Raw genomic sequence first — 23,448 nt, forward strand, 5'->3', positions numbered from 1 at the left:
TAGGTTTTTTCGAAATTTTAATACAAAAATATAACACGAATTAATACATTATGAAGATTTACGACAAAGGGTCTTCAATCCTCTTGAAGACTGCCAAATATTTGTCACCTTTGTTCCTCGTGACTTTCTTTCCTTCTTCGGAGCTGTCGTAAAGTTTGGCAACGACGACGTCGTCTGTCTGCAGATATTAGAGAACGTTAAGCGCGCTGTAGTTCGTGGTCAATCGCCAATAACGTACCAGATCTTCGTCTTTTATTCTTTCGAAAAGGGGATGGTCTTCGAAATGTTTAACCATCCAATCGTGAAGATCTTTGACGTCCGTAATTGTGTACGCTAATCCCTGTTAAAGGTAATGATTGCAAAAAAAAAGTCTAATCACTTTTTTATTTGAATTAATTTTCACTAACATCAACTCGAAGGACGTAGGCGTATTCAGCCAAAAGCTGGGGACTAATGATTCTCCACTTATGTTTTTGTTTCTTGAAATGCGGATCAGGAAAAAGGAAGAACATTTTATTTAACTAAAATCAAAGAAAATTTCGACTATTATATCAGTCCCTTCGTTTATTCACACAGCGAATATTGGACGCTATTAGAATACCTGTCCTTTGTGAAAGTAATTGGGCATGTACTTCATGGCGTTCGTCCTCATGCATGCGATGTTTCTGAAACTTTCGTTCTCATTTTGTAACGCTCTTATTCGATCTTGCACGTAGTCGGAAACTTTAACCCTAATCTCCATTCCTAACATCAGAACATCCGGAAACAGCGGTGATAACTCGACTAAAGACAAACGTATCACTTGTACATTAAAGTGTTCTATAGCAGTTTACGCCCCTCTGTCCTTAACGTTTGTAGTACCTAGTAATCCCCCATAGCCGCATCCAATATCGGCAAATTGCACTTTCAAGGCGGATTCCTTCAAGTCGGTTGGAGACACCAACGGATATATTTCATGCCAGTTCATTTCATTTGGAGATACCGGACTAGTAAACACCATTTAATTTATGTACATTAAATAAGAAAGTAAGTTCAACACCAAAGTCCAAAGTGTCAGCTGCCTATGTCACGCTTGTTCAAATATTCTACCCTTTTACGTTTTCCATAAAGCTGTTTCTCGTGTCTATATTATGATATTCTGACTAATATTTTAATAAGGAGTAAGTTATTATGTGATTAATATTTTTCGGGGGTCACCAGGGTATAAAAATTGGTGGCGCTTAAGCCACAAGACCATTGAGGGGGCTTCCAAGCCACCTACCAAAAAGGTGTCGAAAGTTTAAACATCTAAACCGACGAGGCAATATTAAGTTTTTTATTCCTTTTTTTAAGAAGCATTTATTTTAAATCAAAATGTTTTCACCGAGTAAATCGAAACAATTCTGATATTTTAGGACGTGATTTTCGAAAATTTAAGATGGAGCTTCAGGAATGTTTCAGGTGGCTCAAGCGCCACCTAAAACTACCTAGCGACGCCACTTCCTGATATTATACTAGATACCGCAAGTACTTTACTCAATACTGTATTGGCCCACAATTAGGTTTTTAGTCTCATTTCAGGAATTTATCGCGCCAACTGTCACAGTATCACTAGATGCGGACACTGTAATTGTTCACGGTTCAATTAACGCCGATAATTAAAATTAATTATAAATAAATATATTCTTTTTGACGCATTTTAATAATACGCGCGTTACTTTTTTCAAAAATTCCCTTTTTCATATCATGGTTACTCGCGGGATGGCGTGAGTGTATCAGCTAGAATTAATAACCAAATTCTGATTGTTTATTTTTTCTTCGGAGACCGAGTCCGACGCGCTGTACCTAGACGTTTGAACTTCAAAGCGTTTTATTGACCTAGGCTTAAGAAAACGTTACTTACTATTTGAAACAGTGATCAGAAATTGGATTGGAATGAGCCCTTTGTCGATAATATCGTTTTTGTGGAGCTCTAACTGAATTTTTATCTTCCATTATAGAAGTAATATAATTTGATTTTTGAGTAGCTAAATTCTCGATTTCGACTCATAGGCTGGCTTACAGCCGCTGTACTCTACCGTACTAGGCCTATTAAGCGACATAAGAATCAGCAAGAAATTAAGCAGAAACAGTAGCAGAGACAAATAGTGACTACAAACGTTATAGGCGACATCTATTATTTACTCCGTTTTTCTTTTATTATATTTTTCACTTACTAATAGGAAAATTTGCGGACAAATTAAATTTGAAAGGTAACTAAATTCAATATTAAAAATATATATACGTTTTAAATTTTTTTAAATTGATTAAACAATATTGATATTGCCACTATTTTTGAAATATTTGTTATGAACGTTTTTTCTTACTACGTTTCTTTGTCTTTGACAAAACAGCAAAAGGATTAGCAGCAGGGTTGGACATAAGGATATTTTTTTTAGTAGTTAGCCTAACTAGTGAGCGTCCTATTTTAATTTATTTTAGTAGTCACTTACTAGTGGGGGTATAAAAACCAGAAGGACAGCCAAATATTTTTCTTTACCCGTCAGAATTAAAATATGAATTTATTATCCGTCGAGTTACATGACTTTGGCCTATCACATTTAAAAAAAAATAGGATTGATGAATGATGAAATTATGGTAACGCCATATTTGCCATTATTTATGAATATTTAGGTTAATTTTTCACTAGTCAATTTGACTATTGAGCCCCCAGATTTCGATTAATTTTAGTAGCAGTGGTGTAGACAAGACCGGCTTCCGTGTCGAAAGGTCCTCCTAGTAGTTAGTACTAAATTTTCAGCCTTTCGTCCACTCTTGTGAACACAGCCAGACTAAACTGACGAAAAAAAAATAATCACTCCACCACAACTACACAAAAACGAGTTTAGATCTCAATATTACCTTTACTAACAAAGCCAGTGTTTCAAATAATATATTTAATATCACGATAGACAAACACATAGTAATTTAAACAAAGGTCACGTACACTAAGACGTGCTCGGCAGTAGTTAATGTACATCGGGAAAATGCGTTGTCGCATTTTGTGGAAGAGAAAGAATGAATGAAATTACTTTTCTAACAGGTAGGAAAAGCTCACAGGCTATATTTACATATATTTTTTTCAAAATTTAATAATATATATATAATATATATATTTTAATTATAAAAACAAAAGAAAACAGAATGGGAAAACTATATACATATTACGTCAGTTCTTTTAAGCCACCACTGCTTCAGGAGGTTGGGGCTCCGTAGTGCGCTTGGAAAAATAACCGGCTGCCGACGCCATTCGAGTACCACTTTTACACCGCTGGGGCTTCCGTCTCCACCTTACCCAGTGCCGTATTTCCACCTAGGCCAACCTAGGCCGTGGCCTAGGGGTTCATCATTGGAAGGGACCCTCCAGTTATTATTGGAGTTATTTATATTGGAGATTCCTGTGTAGAAGATTTTGTTTTAAAATTACCAAAATTGCCTTAAATCGCAATGTTGCATAATTATCACGTATTTAGTCGACGATTGTTAAGAGCTTTTATTTAGTAATATAACCGTAGAGCTCAGACTCTACGCTGAATCAGGGAAATTCAGGCACAGCCTAGTTCCAGGAATAAGAGTAAATGCAGCGCCTGAAAAGGGGGCCCAGACTCCTTATCTGCCTATGGGCCCAGGATCTCTAAGTCCGGCCCTGACCTTACCCCTCTACTCTTTTTTTTCGATTTGGCTGGGCCTCTATTCGTCTTTTGTCCATACATCTGGTCCAAATAAGTCATCCTTCGGAACCATTTGGTTTGGGTGCCAGTCAGACGACCGTAGTCGAAATCCCTTTTCCCGATTCTATCGTGGTCCATGTAAAACGGGCGACCTAAGTAATTTAGTTTACATTTAGCCTCTCGTTCTTGAAAAGATGACCACGCAAGCTCTCCTTTGATGGAGGCTTTAGACGTATGGAAATTTCCACCCACGGCCGTCAGACCTACACGGTGTTGGACTTGGTCAAGATGTTTGAGGATTACAGGCTCGATCTTTAAAAGATAGTTGCCCTATGTCAGAGAAGGGACAACAACGGCTTACCAGATAGTGCGGGTAGTTGAGTAGATGTTATGGTAGTGAAAACTCACGTGCCGCATTACTCCCGAGCGGCCTGATAAGGTGTTTGCTTTCTTCGGAAGAGACTGCTCGTGAAGTATAAGATACTAAAGAAATTTACACTCCTAATTGGTGGAATTATCCAGATACTCGATCTTCTGGACTTTGATGAAGAGATCTGGGTACGTATATGGCAAGTTCAGGTTCATTACCAAGACGCAGCATTTCGAGGGGCTGAAGGACAGACCAAATTCAGACGTGTACTCGCCACTTGTGATAATTAGCAATCGTATCGACTGTGATTATAACATAAACAGAAAATGGAGAATCGGTAACTGCGTATTAACTTTTGAATGTTAGGCTATAGCGAAGGATTGGAAAATTGTAAGCATACCTTCAAGTTATTAAACTTTGATTAGACTTAAACATCAACAAAAACCCTTCTTAATTTTCATTATTATTTTTGGGAAGTAACACTTTTAGATAGAACGACGAACGGTGATACCTTAAATTTGGACTAAATGTTTAATACCATTTGCAATTAATAAAATTCGTTTCGTGCAGTCTATTTTATAGCATTTGTGTTACTGTGTGGTGTCATCGTCGCTAGCACCCTTTTTTGAACGGTGCTATAGGTGTATTGAGGTTCAAGGACAGATATCCCATATCTAGAGATCGGCGGAACAAATAAATTAACCGGCAAAATTTCGATTATTCATAAAATTTTGGTTAACTGTTTATTTATGAACATTCTATACGAATAAACAACCATTTAACATGCAAAAATAATGTTTTTTTTCGGATATTTTGTGGATAATTGTCGGTTATGAATAAAAATAAATAATTGGATAATTTCTTATTCAAACGGCGATCTCTACTCATATCTCTCCCCGTACTTTGCTTGTAGTCTTTTTTTGGGAAAACAAGAAGGAACGGGAATGGGATACGCCAATTTCGGCCGATTGCCAGGTTTCTCTAGTAGTTACAATTTTACTACAATTTATCTCAACCTCCCAAAGATTAGCTAACACCAGGAGTAAAAAGGGGAGTGTACATCAAACTAGCTTATATTATTATAACAATTTTAGATCTAAGACTTCAAAAAAAGTAACTTAAAAGTATTTTGAATTTTACATAACAATGAAAGATCAAGAAAGAAAACGTTAGCTATTATGGGAATTGTTTTCGGTACTTGATTTGATTTTTTTAGCCAAAACAATACCACGTGAGAAAATGACGTATATTTTTGAAGATATGTAATTGGTTCAAAGTCGTTGGTTGAGCTTTTAAAAGGCAAAAAATCAAGTCTACTGATATCTCACAGTATTCGTTTGAGGTAGACGTCAGACCTGTCGTATCCCCATATTTACAAGACGACGAAATGCGTCAGGGACCAAAGTATAATAATTAGTCTACATGTAGGTTACAAAGACGAAATGGAAAGCCTAAAACGGAGCGTATTGCGTCGTCGTGTACTTGGCTTCAATCAAAAATGGAATAAGCGAACTAAAGTGTGGCCTAGGCATCCTGAAAAGATGGAAAAGAATGGTCTTTAATCTAAACCAGTTGTTGAAAATCTAATATTTTTGGAGTTTGGGTTGCTCATGGGTGTGAATTTGGAGGCTCCTTCTTAGAACATTGGAAGCCCCTCCGATTTGGTTCAAACTCGGGTGGTAAGTAGACCTTCATGTAACTTGAAAATCCCTAAAAGGGTGGACAAGAATGGGCTTTCGTTTTGCCATGGCAACCAAAAATGTTTTTCACAACTTAAAAACTGATTTTCTCTATGAAAATTAACATGGGAAAATCGAAGATTTTAAGGGTCCCCCCTAACAATATTTTTCAAAAAATTAAAAAAGGTTCATCAATTAGATACATAACTCAGATCATGGGTAAATCTGGTACATTTGGACCAATATACGTCAATTTTGGTAAATATGAGTAAATATACATATATTGGTTAAATACGAGTAATCAGTTTTTAATTTGTGAAAAACATTTTTGGTTGCCATGGCAAAACGAAAATGTAGTGTATTTGGCATTAAGTCTCTCGTACATGGTTTAAACATAAGCCAACAATTTTCGAGCTTCACAAGTTAAAGATATTTTTTTTCTTATATCAGACGCAGAGCTGTAACTGGATTAACTCTTTCAATGGCATTTGTTCATCGACCGGTGGCGGTGTATTGCGCTTATTAAATTTTATGGTGGTAATTATCGGTGGTTTTCGTGCCCTGTCAATTTTGGTTAACTTTCGTGCCAATAGTTGTAGATAAATACTTCCCTGAAGTTCGCTCGAAAGAGATATATTAAATACTACTGCTTCTGCAATTATTTTGTAATTTTGATTGTATTTGTATTTTGGGTTATTTCTTGACGTAATTATATATTAGCTTATCTAGGTCAACGGTCTACGCTATTTAATTTTTCACTTTAGAAAACCTAACACCCATAACTATCTAAACGCGCGATTCCCGTAACTCGGAACTAGTAGAGTCAAGGCTGCGTGTAATACAAATCAAGCGAGCGTACATCTTCTACCTCCTGCCTCTGGCCGTTCTAGGTATGAATGAGGGAACTGAGAATAAAATACACGGGAAAAATTATAGTCCTCAGGAAGTGTGCTTGGCAGAACTCGCTTCAGTCGATGTCTGCCGCCAAATCCGAATTGAATGGTCGACGGGAGTGACGGACTTGGCTTTAGAAGTGGACAAATGGCCCCAATATTTCAAAAGAATTCCTGAAAAAAATATATAATAATAAGGCTTACACGTCAAAAGCGTGACGAATTTTAAGTAAAAACTATGGAAACAATGATCCTTCGATATTCGAGTGTGTATATCTCAAGAAAAATTTCTGCCCAAATTATTTGTTCCCAAAAATAGTCCAGCTAAATTTTGCACAAAACATTTCATCAAACACTAAAGGGTCGACCGTTCGCTAGTGAAATAAAATATTTCCAGTTATAAGAGGTTGAATAAGCAATTAGACCCATGACTAAACGAAAATCTGAAAATATTAAGTCTTATTTTTGGGGTACAGACGGCGTTACAAAGGGAAATGTCTCGCAACCGTAAGATGGATCAGTAATACCAATTTAGCAATTAAATAAAAAATAAGTAAAGGTTTAAAAATTCAAGGGTACTTTTATTTCGGAGAAATTTAAGTAAAATATACGATCCCCTTGTGTACAAAAAATCTTGAATTGAGCAAATACCGAAATCAACTAACAATTGTAAGTAAATTCGGGCAGAAAAATAGTCCCTGATTTCATAGTTAAGTAGAGTAGGACACACAAAGTAAATAGATTCAGGGTGGACAAAACTAATAACAAATTCGTTATATAGATAGATGCTCAATATACCACACAGAGTAAATATATCCAGTAGGTAGTGTCAAGAACCAATTCTGCGTAACAGAGAATATGTGGGCAGCACCCAGTTGGTCGTGTCTATTCATACACACTTTTCATGGGCTGAAGACCTTTCTTGCCAATAATTATAGTTTTCTCACGTGGCGCGTTATATACTCGAACTGGTCAATTTGAGAAATCGGATTTGTGCGAATTGTCGAACACTATAACTGCCCAAATTAGATCGGGGTCCACGAACTCGTCGTAGAGCCATGACCCTATAGACAACAGCAGTATATCACTTTTATATCATTTGAAAGCTAGTTTAAATTTGTTTCGCCGTATTGCTAGACAGTTTAATAGACCTCCCGACATTCTGATAATAATAACAAAAAGATTAACAAAATACGAAGCAAAACGATGAAAAGAAATAGGAAAAGTGTATTTCGGTGTATCCATATCGTGTTCAAATATATCCTAGTTCTGGGAAATGTCTTTATATATAGACGTCACCACTGACTCATTTATATTATTCTCGATGTAGACAGGTCCGATCCAGTAAAGCCTTTTTATCGAAGCGATACGATGAAATAACAAATAGAAAGGGTGGTGCTGTATTCCAATGGACCTCGGGATGGGCTTTGGAATGATTCGCGGCAGTTCCAGTGCCACATATATAATCAAACTAGCATTTTTGTTACTCTTTGTGTATACAAGCGATTCTTTTTAGGAGCATCCCGAAAAATACCAAAATAGTCGCGATAAATGTTTTGTGAAAGAAAATGCACTCTATAAATATAATCGCTGATTCGAGTACGTGACGAGTGAACCGAACAGCCGGGCAGAATGCACCCAGTTTTGCATACCCTCAAACAAAAAATAAATATAATCAAATATATCTCTGCAATTTATATTTTTATGACAATAATAATCGAAAACGTATATTTGGTGTTGGAAACAAAAACTAAACTAAAATGTCAGTACAAAATCAGTTAGATCATGATGATAAAATTAATCAATGGCATTGACCCCATACACGGTAGCTTATTTTCAAAAATTCTAAACTGCCTATAATTTTTCAGGTTATTTGATATTTGATTTTATAAAAAGCGAGGAGCTTAGCGATAAAATGTTGCTCTCTACGTCAGCGGTTCCTAAAAGGTGTTCCGCGGAAGGGTCACAGGGGTTCCGAGAATTCGCGGCCATCTTTGTTGATAAGTAAAAAAATGAGTTGGGTTTCGCCAGAATTAGGTGGATAATTTAGGGTTCCATAGCAAAAGAAAATTGGGAACCGCTGCTTAACTTCAACAAGTCTCTGAGCCCGAGGTAATAGAGAGGTTAAGAAAAACGCTCTAGAAGTTTTAACAACAACGTCAGGAGTATCTCGACGTTCGAGAAGAAACATCCTTTAAAATTGGCTTTAGTTCGCCGGCTAACGCAATAAAGTACGTTTACAATCGAATTTTAACAAATTGCGCACTTTCGCAAACCCATAGTACACGAAGAATTGAAAACGTCGTTTGAACAATACTAAAACATTCGTTATGTATGGGTATGAGTGTTGTCGAAATACAATTATTCGTTTCTTCGTGTGCCACGAATGTCTTCTTTGTATACTCGTACTTATAGAGACTTGGCACTCCGTAGCTTTGGCCATGGCCGCCATGGTGGTAACATTTTTATCCCCACAATAAAAACTATTGAAAAAAAACTTTGACGTAGTACTGCCAAGTCCCTATTTCGCCAAATTTGTCTTAATTGTACAAGGCCAAGGCGTATTTCAATTCAAACAAGTTTTTACGCTTCTTAACAATTATGCTGCTTGATAAATAATAAGTTGTTATAACTCTGTCTCGATTTTTTGAGTAGGAAAATTATAATTATCATTATTTTTATTTAAAAACTACGACGACGTGCCACGTAAGCTCGACAGAAATATGGCGACGTCTTGAAGTTGTTAAATATTCGACTCCGAAGTACAAACGGAAAAAGTAAAACGTCTAAAATGTTCACGTGACTCTCGAAGTTGCTGTTCAAACTTCTAGAGTGCTCTGTTTAACTTATCTAGTGTAACCAGCAACGTCTTGCGTGGCAAGAACATTACAATGACTCTGTCTCGTGCCGGTATAAGACAGGGTTGCCACGGTACCTAGAAAACCTGGAATTCCTGGAAAAGTCAGGTACTTTGAATATGGGTATAAAAATCATCGAAAAGTCAGGGAATTTTAAAAATTAGTCTAAAAATCAGGAAAATGTAAAGGAATTTAATATAATAAACAATAAATAAATCAATATAGGTTAAAAATACAAAATCTTGGCACAAAATAAGTTAGGGAAAATCTCAGAAGATGGTCAGGGACACATGGAATAGTCAGGGAATTTGATTGTGAAAAACTGTGGCAAACGTGTAAGAGCTACATTATATTATTTTACATTTGAATTCACCGCGGACTATTGGCAGATAATAGTATGATAAACGTATGAGCATCCTTAAGGAATTAAGATATGCTTCAATTATAATGCAGTAAAAAAGGTTCATAACCACTAGACATTCTTTTTTAACTTTTAGGGAGTGCATTTGTCATTAATTCGAGACAGGGCCGTGCAGAGGGGGGGCAGGGGGGGCAAAATCCCCAGGGCCGGGGCGAAAAGGGCCCGTAGCTGTAGGGCCCATCGAAGAAGCTCAAGGGGGGGGGTGCAAATCAAGAAATCAAGATAACTTGAGAAAAGTTTTCAGGGCTCAAGGGGGGGGGGGTGCAAATCGAAGGGGCCCGCGAGTAAGTTTGCCCCGGGCCCCAGGATACCTCTGCACGGCCCTGATTCGAGACTGGGGAAAGGGTTTAAAATAATATAGTAACGTGGTATTTTGTTGATAATTTCTCACGCGATGTTATCTAAATGGCACTTTGCGGTTGCCAAAGGTCTAACCAACGAAGCGTTTTTCTGGAAAGACACCTGTCAGTTTAAGCGTCCCCAATAAACTCGAATCTTCAAATTATCAACCCGATTCGTGCCGCTATTAACTTTCGCCAGTTTTTTTTTGGCACGACGTCATTAGGAAGAGAATCGCGTCCGACAACAGAACAAGAGAAACTCCAGGAGGAAGGAAGTAGCGAAAAACAATTTATACGCACGGTATAGAAATCGGCTCACCCACACCCACCCCAGATTCAACGCACCCGACGACTCTATGGGTCATCCTACGCTAAGACCCTCTCGGAATAATTGCGATGTAAAATCTAATGAGCTTCCATAAAACAAGCAAATTTAAAAATAAAAAAGTCCAAGCGTCAGATGAACTCGTTCAAGAGTGACAAAACGGAAACCAATGGGTCCGCCGACGCGCTTGGTTACCTCCTAAATATCGCCTCGACACCAACACAGTCTTCAATGATGGGCTCTAAAACGCACTTCACCTCCCCTACCGCAAATTTTCACGTTTCGCGGAGGAATTCGAAGGTTGCCATTAAGAGATTAATCACTATGAGAAAACGACTAGGGATAACGTGTAGGAGCTCTATTTCGCACGCCCTAATCTCTCTCTATTACCTAGTTGTTTAATTACAACTGAAGCAAAACGTGATCTTATAATATTTCATCAATTTTGTTTGAGTAGCTTTCAATGCGTTTTTTTCTGAATCTATTTAAGACTACCTTCGTCATATCTGACTTATCGCTCTTCGGCGAGTGAGCAAATAAAACATTTAACGTATGTGGAGCCGAATTCCTATAAAAGGTACGTAACTTACAAAGGTATTACACAATCGAAAAGTAATAATATTTCAAGTAAAGTAAATCCAACTTATAGGAAGTTTCACACCTGTCGGGACGTAATTTACCTTTGCGACGTGAGTGTATTCTTATTGTCTTATATGGTTATTTGTACCGAGTTTAATTGACTGTCATTGGTAGAGGTTAGAATTTTATGGCAATTATTATACTTATCTTAGTATTTCAACACTTCATATTCACTCAATGTATTGCTGGAGGCAAGCCTGGTTCACACTGGCGGTCACTTTCCGCGTATTCGTATTTCCCGCTGTTCTTTCTGGAGTGTTATCACAGAAGAGAGAAAATGGAAAAGATGCTGCCAGTGTGAACCAGGACTTACAATAATTTTAAATTATACTAAAACTAATTCTTAAAAATAACGATTTAATGTGTGCTAATACGAATAACAAAAACCAACTTAGCTAACGATAAAGTGTAATTGTAGTGAGTAAAAAATCATTATTCTCGGAAAACTAAATAAATCTTGACGCGATACCAATTGTGGACTCTCCAAAGAAAAATATCTGGGTGCGGGATGACTTAATTCAATGATGAACATCATTCGTTTTTAATGCCAAAATGAGATGTTGTTCGGGTGGAGTGTGTCCAAAATGTACACTTTTGTGACTCTAGCATTGGAATTTCACCTACAAAACGTCGTTTTGGATCTGGCTTCCTGTGATACGACGCGACAATGGGATGGGGTGCGGGACTGCTCGGTGACGAATGGGACGAACGCTGACCCGACCAAATCACTCAATGGGCGTATATGCCAGTGTCGGGCTAAAATACGGTGGTAGTCGAGAGAGGGTGGCGGGAATCCGATATCGAGGGGAATTCGGGGAAAAAAGGTCTCATTCTAAAAGCGATATCCATCGAGGGTCGGTTGACGTCCGTCGGGTCGTCGTCGTTGCCAATTACCATTCACGAATATTACGTTAATTAGGGTCGACTGCTTTCCTCGAGTGTCTTTCAGGGACGCGCGCGAACGCTCTTAATTAACCTTTAAAGAGAAAGTGGAACTACCGCCGGGTCTCCTCGATTAAGTGCTTAAATAGTGAAACTAAGTCATTGTTTAAAGTGCAATCCAGTACCATTTCGTAAATAGTGCCATAGATTGTGCTGCGGATAATTTCTGGCCAGCTGAAGTTCATTTCTGTGACGTCGAAAATGATAATTTGACGCTTACTCGATTCAGGTAAGTAAATTAGCACTTAACTCTTTTCCTACTTCAGGAGCGTTGATTGAAATTTATATTAGCTTAGTTAGCGGGTATAATTTAACTAGAAGGACTAATATTAATTTCTCATTAAAGCGATAAAATATACCGGAGACCTAATAACATCTACAACGCCTGATACGTTTTATAAAAAATAATCCTTTTTGTTTTAAATACTTTTATTTTCCTTAACCTGTTTAATATCAAACTATAAGCAGTTGATCAAACAATAAGCAGTTGATCAAACAGAATTTGTTTAAAAAATTATTAGAAACCTTTTAAAAAATTAACTTCCTTCAATACAAATTGTTAAAAAAAAGTTTTAAACAAATCGCCGGTTTTTAAAATAGTTGTTTAAAACATGTCTAAAACATTTTATTAAATCTTACCAAACGAAGTTAATTTTAGCGGCCTTAAATTTTGGAAAGCGGACTAAACATAAACAGGGTTTAAAAAACCCTGTTTTGTTCAGAAAAATGCGTAGAAGTTTCGCTTAATCGTAATTTGCTACTTCATTTATCAACAGCTCTTAAATTTACCTTCACAATATCGGGATCTTCATTTAAATACATGTAACGCGATTCATTATTGAATATCATTATTATAAATTTTATACCCGATCAAGCTATTATTAAAAATATATAGATTATATTATATTGCTGCGAGAGATCGATCGCGTAGAGGTTCGCAATGGGTGGCTGGTTAAATAACCGGAACACAAAAACGAGCCTTGAGTACGTGTGTTTTCGGAAGTATGTCCATCAACAACTTTTTGAATGGATTCATCTCGTTTTTTTAGGGAAAATGGAACGGACATCACCAGCAATATCCTTCCTATGCTGTATGTGGCGCGCCGCCCTGATACTCATAATTGGGCAAGGTAACTTGGCTAAAGGCATGCTTATATATCATATTAGGTGCACGTATACGAAACCCGAAATAAAGGGGGTTCCAACACGAGCTCTCTCTTTGTGTGTTGTACACCCCGAGTACCGGGTTTGCTAAACGAAAATGTGTAACATCCGACACGGATATATTGGCTTGCAGGGACAGTTCACGCGCTCGACTGTTTCGGAGGAATTGAGACATTCGAGAAAACGTCCAACGCTCTTCTGGATTCCAGCATCAATTCCATCCCTTTACTTGAACAACGTGATCAAGCTCTGATGAGAGACTGCGTCAATCTGTGCAAACAAAAGAATGGATGCGCCTCTTTCGTGTTAGAGTACGGCAGTTTTCGATGCGACGCTTACGACCAGAGCTCCGTCGACAGAAGAAATCACCTTCTCTTCAAACCTAAAGTTAATTATTTAGAAAAAATTTGTTTCAGAGGGGGTAAGATGTTCAACGAACAAACAAAGCATTTTGAGAAAATATTAATATATTTGACATTGTCTGGACAGTTGCGAAGACTTTTTACGACAACCTCTGCAATTCTCGCTTGTGGGCGTTTGAGAGGGTCAAAGGGGCCTTCATGGAAGGTTTTCTGGACAAGGAAGTCAACAACATTCTAACCAAAGAAGATTGCGAAAAGATGTGCCTGACTGAATTAAATTTCGTGTGTAGATCGGCAGACTACGACGAAGAAAATAAGAAATGTCGCATGAGCAGAGAGGATCGTCGATCACAGCCCCAAGCTTTTCGACAAATTGAAGGAAGCAAAAGAGATTATCTCGAAAACCAGTGCGCGGCAGCTGGTAAGCCGAACTATATATAGACGTTCGTATTTGCAAGATGAATTTTTAACCCTTCGTACGATTTCACTTTGTAGCTCCTACGTCTTGCCGATACGAGATGAAAAAAGATTTAGCGCCGGTGTCAATGGATAAATTGGAATTCGCCAACACGGCCGACGACTGTCAAAGTCACTGCGACCGAGAAGACACGTTTAATTGCAGAGCCTACTCCTATCTGGACAACAAATGCTATTTGAGCGGGGACGACAAGCACAGTATGGGAGTGGAAGAAAGTCGAAGGCTGTTCGAGAGACTACACGCCGTTTATGGCGAGAAAGTCTGTATAATTGGTAAGTTGGGGATTAAACGGATTGAAGAGAGCATTTCTTAGCGAACTTCATCTTCGAAAACATTTAGAACAATGTACCGGAGGCGTCTTCACGTACGAAAAGATGACTGGTTTCTTGTTGCGAGGAGCCATGCATACGGCCATTCATTTACCGCAAACCACGTCTTTGGGAATAACGCTAGAATGTCAAGAGTTTTGTCAAAGAGAAGGACTCGACTGTCCCGCCTTCGAGGTCAACTATCAGAACAGTCGGTGCGATAAACTGGATCGAAATTCCCAGGGAAGGTCTATCGACATATCCGCGAGAGACGGATACAACTACTTCGAGAAAGTGTGTCTGAGAGGTAAGGCGCTTAATAAAATATCACGTTGTATCAGAAGTTTGTTTTTAAAATAACAACATTCTAAAGGCAGCGGAGTTGAAAAATGCAAAAATAAAGCTTGGGCGTTTGAGCGCCTCCTGTCTTACCAAATGAAACAACAATATTATCATAAGCAAGTGGATAACGTAAATAGTCGGCGCGACTGTGAAGAACATTGCTTGAACGAACGAGAGTTCGTGTGTCGCTCCGCTCTGTACAACGATGACACGACGGACTGCAAGTTGAGCCCTTACGACCGCAGAACTGATCCCGATGGTTTTGAAAAGGTTATTAGCACTAGAGTTAATTACTTGGAAAATCAGTGTTTGTCAGGTATACAATTAAGTCATTTCTGTTGAATTCTGGCTAATAGACATTTCTTACAGCAATGGTCCAGTGTCCTTACGAAAGAACCCCTGAATACTATCCAACTTACACCGACTTCGTTCAGACTATTGGAATAACGTCCGAAGACACTTGCAAACAATACTGCACTCAATTCCAAAACTTCGTGTGTAGATCATTCGCTTATTATTCTAGTAACGGGCAGTGTTTCATTAGTGGGGACGATAAAATCAGCGGAGCTCTGGAAGCCGTCCAAAACCGTCCCGGGCTCGTCTACTACGAACGAAATTGCCAAGCAGCTGGATCGACCACGACGTCGACTTATCCAATCACATTGTCCCCAACGTCTTCGCCCATCACACCCTCTCCAGGTAACTCGGTGGATCAGGATTCCTTCCGTCCCCAAGGGACATCACGTAAGATGTGACAGACTCCTCCAATATCACGAATGGCACTAGCCGTATTGGCTGGAGCACGTTGCACGAGCATGATGTCACTATTTTAAACATGCAAAAATTTTGTAGTATTCGAACTGAATGGCACATTTACTTCTTTTGCATGATTTCAAACTCTGAGTACCTCATTTTCAGTGTCAACAAACTGAAATTATAATCGTTCTCTTTTATTTCGCGCTTCTAGCCCATAAATGCGGATCGGCAGAGAGATTTGTTTATGACAAAGTAACGGGTTACGACGTGTACGGCGCAGTAGCCACACCGTTGTATCGAGCGGCGCCCAACGAGTTGGGTATAACGGAAGAATGCGTACGACGGTGCGAGAAAACACCAGAATGTCACGCTTTCATAGAAGATTACGTTCACCACGAATGTTTTGGCATAAAGGTGAACACCATCGGAGGCGCGCCGGACCTGAGACCGTATGTTGGTAAAAGTTTATTTGAAGGGTCTTGCTTACCAGGTACGTTGAAGAATAATTCAGGGTGATAACATTAAACTAATGAAGCGTAATATACGAATAAAGTCTCAATCAGTTGTGACAAGATGTGGGCGTACGAAAGGGTTCCGGATCACGAGCTTAAGGGAGCCCAACCACGTGACATACTTAGCTCGGTATCGAAAACGGAATGCAAAAAGAAATGTTTGGAAGAAAGGGCGTTTAAGTGTAGATCCATGAACTACTACCCGCTTCTGAGGGAATGCAGACTTTACATGGAAGATCGATTGCACACATTAGCTCGTTTGGTCTACGCCGGTGGAGTTGAGTATTTGGAAAATCAATGTTCCGTCGGTATGTATGGAATTACTCGATGAAGTGTTTTTTTTTTAAATATTGTAATCGTTTCCTCTGACTACCACTCAGATCTAAGCGGTTGCACATACGCGCCGATACAACGTAACGTATATATGCTGTACGTGACTAAGACACTCTTAGGAGCTTCTTCGACGTTCCAGTGTGAACAAGAATGCTCGCGGGCGAAGGAATTTAACTGCCGATCCTTTACCTATCAAGATTACGGGGCTCTCGGAACTGGGAAGTGTTTATTGAGCAGCGAAAGCAGGGCCACTGATCAGATCCGAGCTCTGCAACAGAGACCGAGAGCGGTTTACGTTGAAAAAGATTGCAGTCGTCAGAGCCGGCAGTCTTCGACAGTAGATCCGTCTTACACAACTCTTTATCCTTACCCGACTTCATACCCGCATCCCACTTCGCAGCCCAAACCGCGTCCCACTGACTTCCCACAACCAACAATGGATCCTCGTCCGTACCCGACCTCATTCCCACGTCCCACGGACCATACTCCGATTTGTCGATACGATCAATACAATTACGAAAAGACATCGGGTGTGGACATTAAATATCTCCGTAAAGAAAGAGTAAGAACTAGATCGACTGTTGGTATAGTTACCGAATGCCAGGCTGAATGCCAGAGGATTGGAGAACGTTGTAAAGGCTTTCTCATACAATACATGCCGTACCAAAGTTGTTTCTGGTTAGACACGGCAGTTGGAAACAACAAATCCATCCTTACGCAAAACGCCGATTTCACGTATTTCGAGAAGACGTGCTTTAGAGGTAAAGGCTTTTGAGCTAGTTATACAGGGTCTTTTTTTTTGCTCGGAAAAGTGTTTTTTTTCAAAAACTATTTATAGTACCGATTTCAAATTTGGAAGGTCAATTTTCTATACCGGGGGACATCAGTTTGAGAAATTTGAGCGTTTTCGGTAATGTTTTTCACCAATTTTGAAAAATTATTTTTCGACCACTAGGTGCGAGATAAAAAATTTCTATTATAAAGTTGTAGGCCGTCATCGAAAACCCTTAAAAATTGTTCACTCGACGAAAAACAACTTATTTATCAGTGAAAATTCGAGCTTGAAAAATTTACAAGTTGGTGAAGCCAAATTACGATTGTTTGAAACGATAATTGAAAAGGGAACAAGTCTAATACAAACGTAGTAGAGTTTTCACACTTGAAAAAATGTACACGTTTGGTTTTGAAATGCAGATATTTTATTCACATAAATTTTTACAAAACATTTTCAATAATATCACCATTGGCTGCAACACAGGTTTGTGCGCGGACAATTAAGTTCTCAAACGCTTTCTCTACCATTTCTGGTGTGACGTCTCGGCAAGCACTGATTATTCGTCTAATGAGTTCCTCCCTAGTTTCAATGGGCGTGGCGTATACCTTTGCTTTAACGAACCCCAGAGAAAATAATCCAGCGGTGTTAGGTCAGGTGACCTTGCTGGCCAATGCACTGGACCATTTCTCCCTATCCACCTTTCAGGAAACTCGTTGTTGAGGTGCTCAGTTACTTGCCGGGAAAAATGCGGAGGGGCGCCATCTTGCTGAAACCACAACTGACGTCTTTCAGCCAATGGAAGGTCGTCGATTGCGTCACTCAGTTCGTTCTGTAGAAAATGTAAATACCTTTGGCCGTTGAGGTTCGTCGGCAGGAAAAAGGGACCAATCAAACGGTTTCCAACAAGTCCAACCCAAACATTGACCCGTTCAAATTGAACCTGGTGATGATATTCAAAACCCCAATGTGGGTTGATGTCAGACCAAAGATGGCTGTTTTGATGATTAAAGGGCCCATCTCTAGAAAATGACGCTTCGTCGGAGAACAAAACATGGCGCAAAAATTGTCTATCTTCTTGGACAGCATTTAGTAACCAGTTGCTAAATTCATAACGTCTTTGATGGTCTCCGTCAATTAGTCTTTGGTGGACCGTAGCTCTGTATGGGTGATAGCGATTCTTACGAAGAATTTTCCACACACGATTTGCAGAACAACCCAAATCAGCAGCGGCGTTAGCGCAACTGTGACGAGGATATGCCACAAAGTACGCGAGTACATTGTTCTCGAAGTCTAAATCCGGTTGACCCAATCCGCGAAACCTAGGTTGCAAGTTACCAAATTTATTGAAATGGTGAATTGCTCGTCTTACTGTATTTACAGATGGTGCTCCATTTGGATGTCTTTCTGCGAAGATTTCAGTCACTCTTCTAAGGTTTTGCGCTGCTTCTCCATAGTAAATGGCAACTATCTCGGTACGCTCAGCTACTGAATAACGAGGCATTGTTCGAAATATTATCAAACACTGATAATAATCTCCCAAAGTTTTTCTTTAAATACCCAATGCATGTTTAGGATTGACCTATAGCCTCGTGTTTTTTTAAATCCGGTCGTTTTTTTAACCAAAGTTTCAACTGGATTAGGTAATTCGGTTTCAATTATCGTAATTTGGCTTCACCAACTTGTAAATTTTTCAAGCTCGAATTTTCACTGATAAATAAATTGTTTTTCGTCGAGTGAACAATTTTTAAGGGTTTTCGATGACGGCCTACAACTTTATAATAGAAATTTTTTATCTCGCACCTAGTGGTCGAAAAATAATTTTTCAAAATTGGTGAAAAACATTACCGAAAACGCTCAAATTTCTCAAACTGATGTCCCCCGGTATAGAGAATTGACCTTCCAAATTTGAAATCGGTACTATAAATAGTTTTTGAAAAAAAAACACTTTTCCGAGCAAAAAAAAAGACCCTGTATATTAGAATAACCTAATAACAATTAATATTGCAGAGAAATTGTGCCGTAAACTTTGGACATTTGAGCGCTTTATTGGCTATGAAATTCAAAAGAAACCCGAAACGGCGGTAACCGGAGTATCCGGGCGAAGTTATTGTGAAGATTTGTGCTTGTCCGAAAAAAGTTTTCCGTGCAGATCCGCGACGTACGACTACGACTTAAGAATGTGCAACTTATATTCGGACACGAAAAGAACAAGCCCATCGTCGTACCAAAAGAGCAGGAACAACATTGATTATTTGGAAAACCAGTGTACGCTAGGTAAGCGTTATGCAATTTGTACGTGCCGAATGTTGCAAGAAAGTGAAAAAAATAATTATTTTACAGAACCTTCGACATGCCAGTATCGAGACTTTACCGATCGTTTCTTCCCGTACATTGATCGTCTATCAAGAGCCTTTTCTCTGCTCGATTGCCAACGCCAGTGTGATACTGAAAGACAGTTCACATGCAGAGGCATCAATTTCGAAACAGTGGCGCACGACTGCGCTTTAACAAGCTCGGATACGGCCAGTTTAACCAAAGGCGACAGCGCCTTAGTTTACAGAAGAAATTCGGTATATAGCGAAAAGGGCACTTGCGAACAAGGTAAAAATGTGACGAATGAGGCGCGCTCGATATTATCAGAAGTATATGAACTAAAGTTACAAGACCACAATATTTCCCGTTTTGGAGGTATTATCTCAATTCGGTACGTTTTCTTTCGGCGGCCTTGGAAAACTCGAGAGGTGCTTGTGGAAGAGTTAGAGTGCCACTTTAGCAAGCGATAAAGCTTTGGCAACCCAGCGCCCTGTAGACTCGTTTCTGTTGAGAATAGGATTTCCCTTTTATCCTCATTTTCAAATTTCGAGGCAGCTGAAGCCAGTGCCACTTAGCGTTTTAGTTTCCAAATAGATACGTTAATACCCACAATTCCGTAGCGCAATTTCTCAATGATTTTAGCTTCGATTTATCTAGTTTACGATTTAAGGAAAATTACAATTCTGGGGACAATTTCAATAACTTTGGTTCATTAATTGCCTCTTATATTGAAGAAATCCTAATTAAACGGTATTTTTAGTCAGCGTTCAGTGCAATCAACAGGACATGGTTCTTACGTTGCATTTTGGGAACCCATTTGGCGGGCGAGTGTACGCCAAAGGAAATCCTGGTCAATGCTTCGTTGTTGGAACTAGTCAAACCACCGTCCAATTTGCCATATCTTTGGGAAGTCGCTGTGGCACCAGACAAGACGTAATATCACGCGTGACGTACGATAACGATATTTAGGAACCCTTTCTTCAACCTTCGTCATATTTGTAGAGCCCAGGGAAATACGTGAATGAAGTTGTTGTACAACAGCATCCCATAATAATGACTGACAACGATAAGACGATTCAAGTAGTTTGCTCCTTCGACGCCTCTGACAGGACTGTCACCTTGGGTTCTCCGGTTGGTATTGGACCTCCGGGTGTTGACGTTTCGTAAGACTATCAAATATGTCTGAATTGATTTCATTAACTTTGATTACTAATTTTCACTGAATTTTTGAAGAAGATCCAGGTTTGAGCCAACAATTGCTTCTATCGTAGCCAACACTGTTCCACCACCGCATGTCATCATGAGAATTACCGATAAATTTGGTAGAGACGCCAAAGTTGTTGGCTTGGGAGACGAACTTACTTTGAGAATCGAACTGAAAGAACAAAAAAGTAAACTCTACCGGTAATATAGTTTACAATGCGTTAAGAAAAAGTTTCTCTTTTTCTAGGTGTATTTGCCATATTCGCCAGAAACCTTTACGCCAGAAGTAGTAATGGAGAATCGCTGTTTTTAATTGATAGCACAGGGTAAATGTTGCGTGAGCGCGTTCGACTTTAAACCAAATTACTTAATAACTAAATTTAAAATCTTAGATGCCCAACGGATGCCACGATCTTTCCGGCTCTACAAAGAGACCCTCGGGATAAAAGATCCCTAATATCTGATTTTAAAGCATTCAGGTTTCCTTCGACGGGTATGGTAAACTTTGAGGTTCAAATACGATTCTGCCAAGATAGATGCGAACCAGTAAGTCGATTGGAAAAATGCAACGCTTTTTCTTAATATTTACCTAACCGTACGTCAAGGTAAGATGCGCAGCTGGCATGGAATCATTTGGACGTCGGAGGAGAGCAGTGCCAGATGATGAAGGTCACGAGGAGTCCAGCGAAGGTTCAAAGATGGAAGACTCCACTCACTCGACAGATAATTTAAAATCTGGAAACGGAAACGTGGAAGGAAAGCCGGAACAAACTGTTCCAATTATAGCGCCAAATAACGCCATAATTGTTAATGGACAACTGTATCAAAATATTGTTCCTTCGACTTCCGCCTTTGACAAAGACGAATTGAATTCAACTGGCAACTCGACTACCGATGAAGACGATCTTCCGGATCCTTTACGAAGAGCAAAGGCGACCCCAGAAGAACAAGCATACATGGTACAGCCGTCGAAACCGGAACCGTGGTATCCCCCAGAGCAGGTGAGACCCGACTCTTGGAGATACAGTCATAACGTTCCTAAGGAAATTGATGAGCTTCCACCATTACCGGAAGGCGGCAAACATCCTCCTCATCTACACGGGCCAGCGAGTATCGGTGACCATAATCCATATCCACATTCTATGGGGAATATTCATTCAAATCCAAGTGCTGAAATGCACGGCTACCATAATAAAAGCAATGAATATCCAAATCTTATACGACCATCAAACACATCAGGTCATTCCGGAGTTCCCAATGTTGATCCGTACACTTGGCATACAGTAAAATCAGGCCCTACTCAAAGCCCAAGTTCTTTAGGTTCTCAAAACCCCGGATTAAGTTCCTTCCAGCCGCAGGCATATCCTTTTGATACAAGAATGAACGATAACACGCCAAAGAACGTAGCCAATCCCTTACCATCAACTAATTTAGATCCAAGATACCAAGAACGATATCATACGGATGCCGCGCCTGGTGGATATCCTTCAACGTATAACGGTGGAGGGCATACTAGAAATACCAACCAATATCCCCAGCCAATTGCCAACAACAATGATATGAGGGGAGATCAGAGTCACGAACAACTCGACAATGGTTACAATAGTTACGGAAATTACGACAAAAGCCACACTGTAAATATACCACGGGAACCAAACGTTCCATCAGCGCAACCATTTCCAACAATCTACGCCACAACAGAAAAACCAATGCCAGACGAAATGCCGTTGTCTTTGGCTATAATGGTCGGAGGTGACAAGCCAGAAGACGCTTCTTGGAGTATTGAAAGGATTCCCCGACCAGGTACGGAAATTCACTTATTAAGTTTATAATGGTATATTATTAACTATTTTTGGAATGATAGTAACTACGACGGAAACACCCGAAGCCCTTTGTCCATCGCAGACCACGATAATCGCCACAGCCGTAACGGTTACTCTCGCTCACATTGGCCTGATCACGGCCGCTATCTGTTGGTATCGTTGGCAGAGGAAGAAACAGTTTAGGAAAACGACCGAGGAAGAAATTACCTTTCCATCGGTTGCCCCAATCGCAACCGCGGCTGGACCAAGTACGTCCGGTAGGCAGGCGTTTTACGCGTCACCGGAAGTGACGTTTAGAAGTGTTTACGGAGTTTACGAATCCCCACCCTGACAAGGATTTTACTCCGGTCAGCTTTTCTACTAAAGATGAACCGGATTGGTTTTAATACCCTCACTTAACTTATATTTACACAGGCGTTCTTCTCAGTCCACCTATTTCAGTTCTCAAGTCGTTAACTCAAAATGACAGCAATGCTAATGGCGTCTCCAAGGAAGCAATTATTGATTTGCTTATAAGCATTCTCCTTACAAAATATTACCATGCGCTATAAAACAATGTAAATATCTGTAATGTCGTTTAATTTATGTTGTGAAATGATTCGAAATATTTTTAACTTTAAATATCTTTCATTGCGTGTAAAAAGAAATAAGACCTAGACTAGTTATCCGTTAATTTAAATATTCACAAAGCGTATATTAATTTTAATAATTTTATCCCATAACATTTTCGTTACGTTAAATTGAGTTCTATCTGTAGTATTTATGATTAAAACAATTTTTTATGCCAAGTCATTTTATTTACTAAATAAATAAGGAAAAATATAACATTTGAATACTTCTAGGTTCAGATTTTGAACACAATTAAATTGGTTTTGTCTCAAAATCAAATTTACGTTGGGTTTTTCCACCACTTTCTGATATT

At 39.2% G+C, this 23,448-nt stretch overlaps 2 protein-coding genes across 2 annotated transcripts; one reads left to right on the forward strand and one right to left on the reverse strand.

Annotated features, from left to right (window-relative positions):
* Positions 1 to 39: 39 nt before the first annotated feature.
* On the reverse strand, positions 40 to 2,079 carry LOC149947639 (tRNA (guanine-N(7)-)-methyltransferase). Its single transcript, XM_090171422.1, has 6 exons — positions 1,883 to 2,079; positions 862 to 986; positions 602 to 783; positions 408 to 521; positions 239 to 340; positions 40 to 178 (listed from the first exon to the last, which is right to left on the reverse strand). The coding sequence occupies exons 1-6, from the start codon at positions 1,972 to 1,974 to the stop codon at positions 59 to 61; spliced, it is 735 nt and encodes a 244-aa protein (XP_090027548.1). The 5' UTR covers positions 1,975 to 2,079; the 3' UTR covers positions 40 to 58.
* A 10,205-nt stretch (positions 2,080 to 12,284) lies between these two features.
* Positions 12,285 to 23,206, forward strand: LOC149947640 (uncharacterized). Its single transcript, XM_090170921.1, has 20 exons — positions 12,285 to 12,386; positions 13,207 to 13,287; positions 13,455 to 13,742; positions 13,811 to 14,104; positions 14,179 to 14,433; positions 14,501 to 14,776; positions 14,843 to 15,127; positions 15,181 to 15,510; positions 15,779 to 16,057; positions 16,121 to 16,387; positions 16,460 to 17,173; positions 19,195 to 19,461; positions 19,528 to 19,788; positions 20,261 to 20,433; positions 20,503 to 20,663; positions 20,737 to 20,891; positions 20,951 to 21,029; positions 21,096 to 21,249; positions 21,309 to 22,506; positions 22,568 to 23,206. The coding sequence occupies exons 2-20, from the start codon at positions 13,212 to 13,214 to the stop codon at positions 22,855 to 22,857; spliced, it is 5,802 nt and encodes a 1,933-aa protein (XP_090027047.1). The 5' UTR covers positions 12,285 to 12,386; positions 13,207 to 13,211; the 3' UTR covers positions 22,858 to 23,206.
* Positions 23,207 to 23,448: the final 242 nt, after the last annotated feature.

Source organism: Leiobunum rupestre, chromosome 4 (assembly GCF_980474605.1).
Source record: "Leiobunum rupestre chromosome 4, qqLeiRupe1.1.hap1, whole genome shotgun sequence".
Classification (NCBI taxonomy): domain Eukaryota; kingdom Metazoa; phylum Arthropoda; class Arachnida; order Opiliones; family Sclerosomatidae; genus Leiobunum; species Leiobunum rupestre.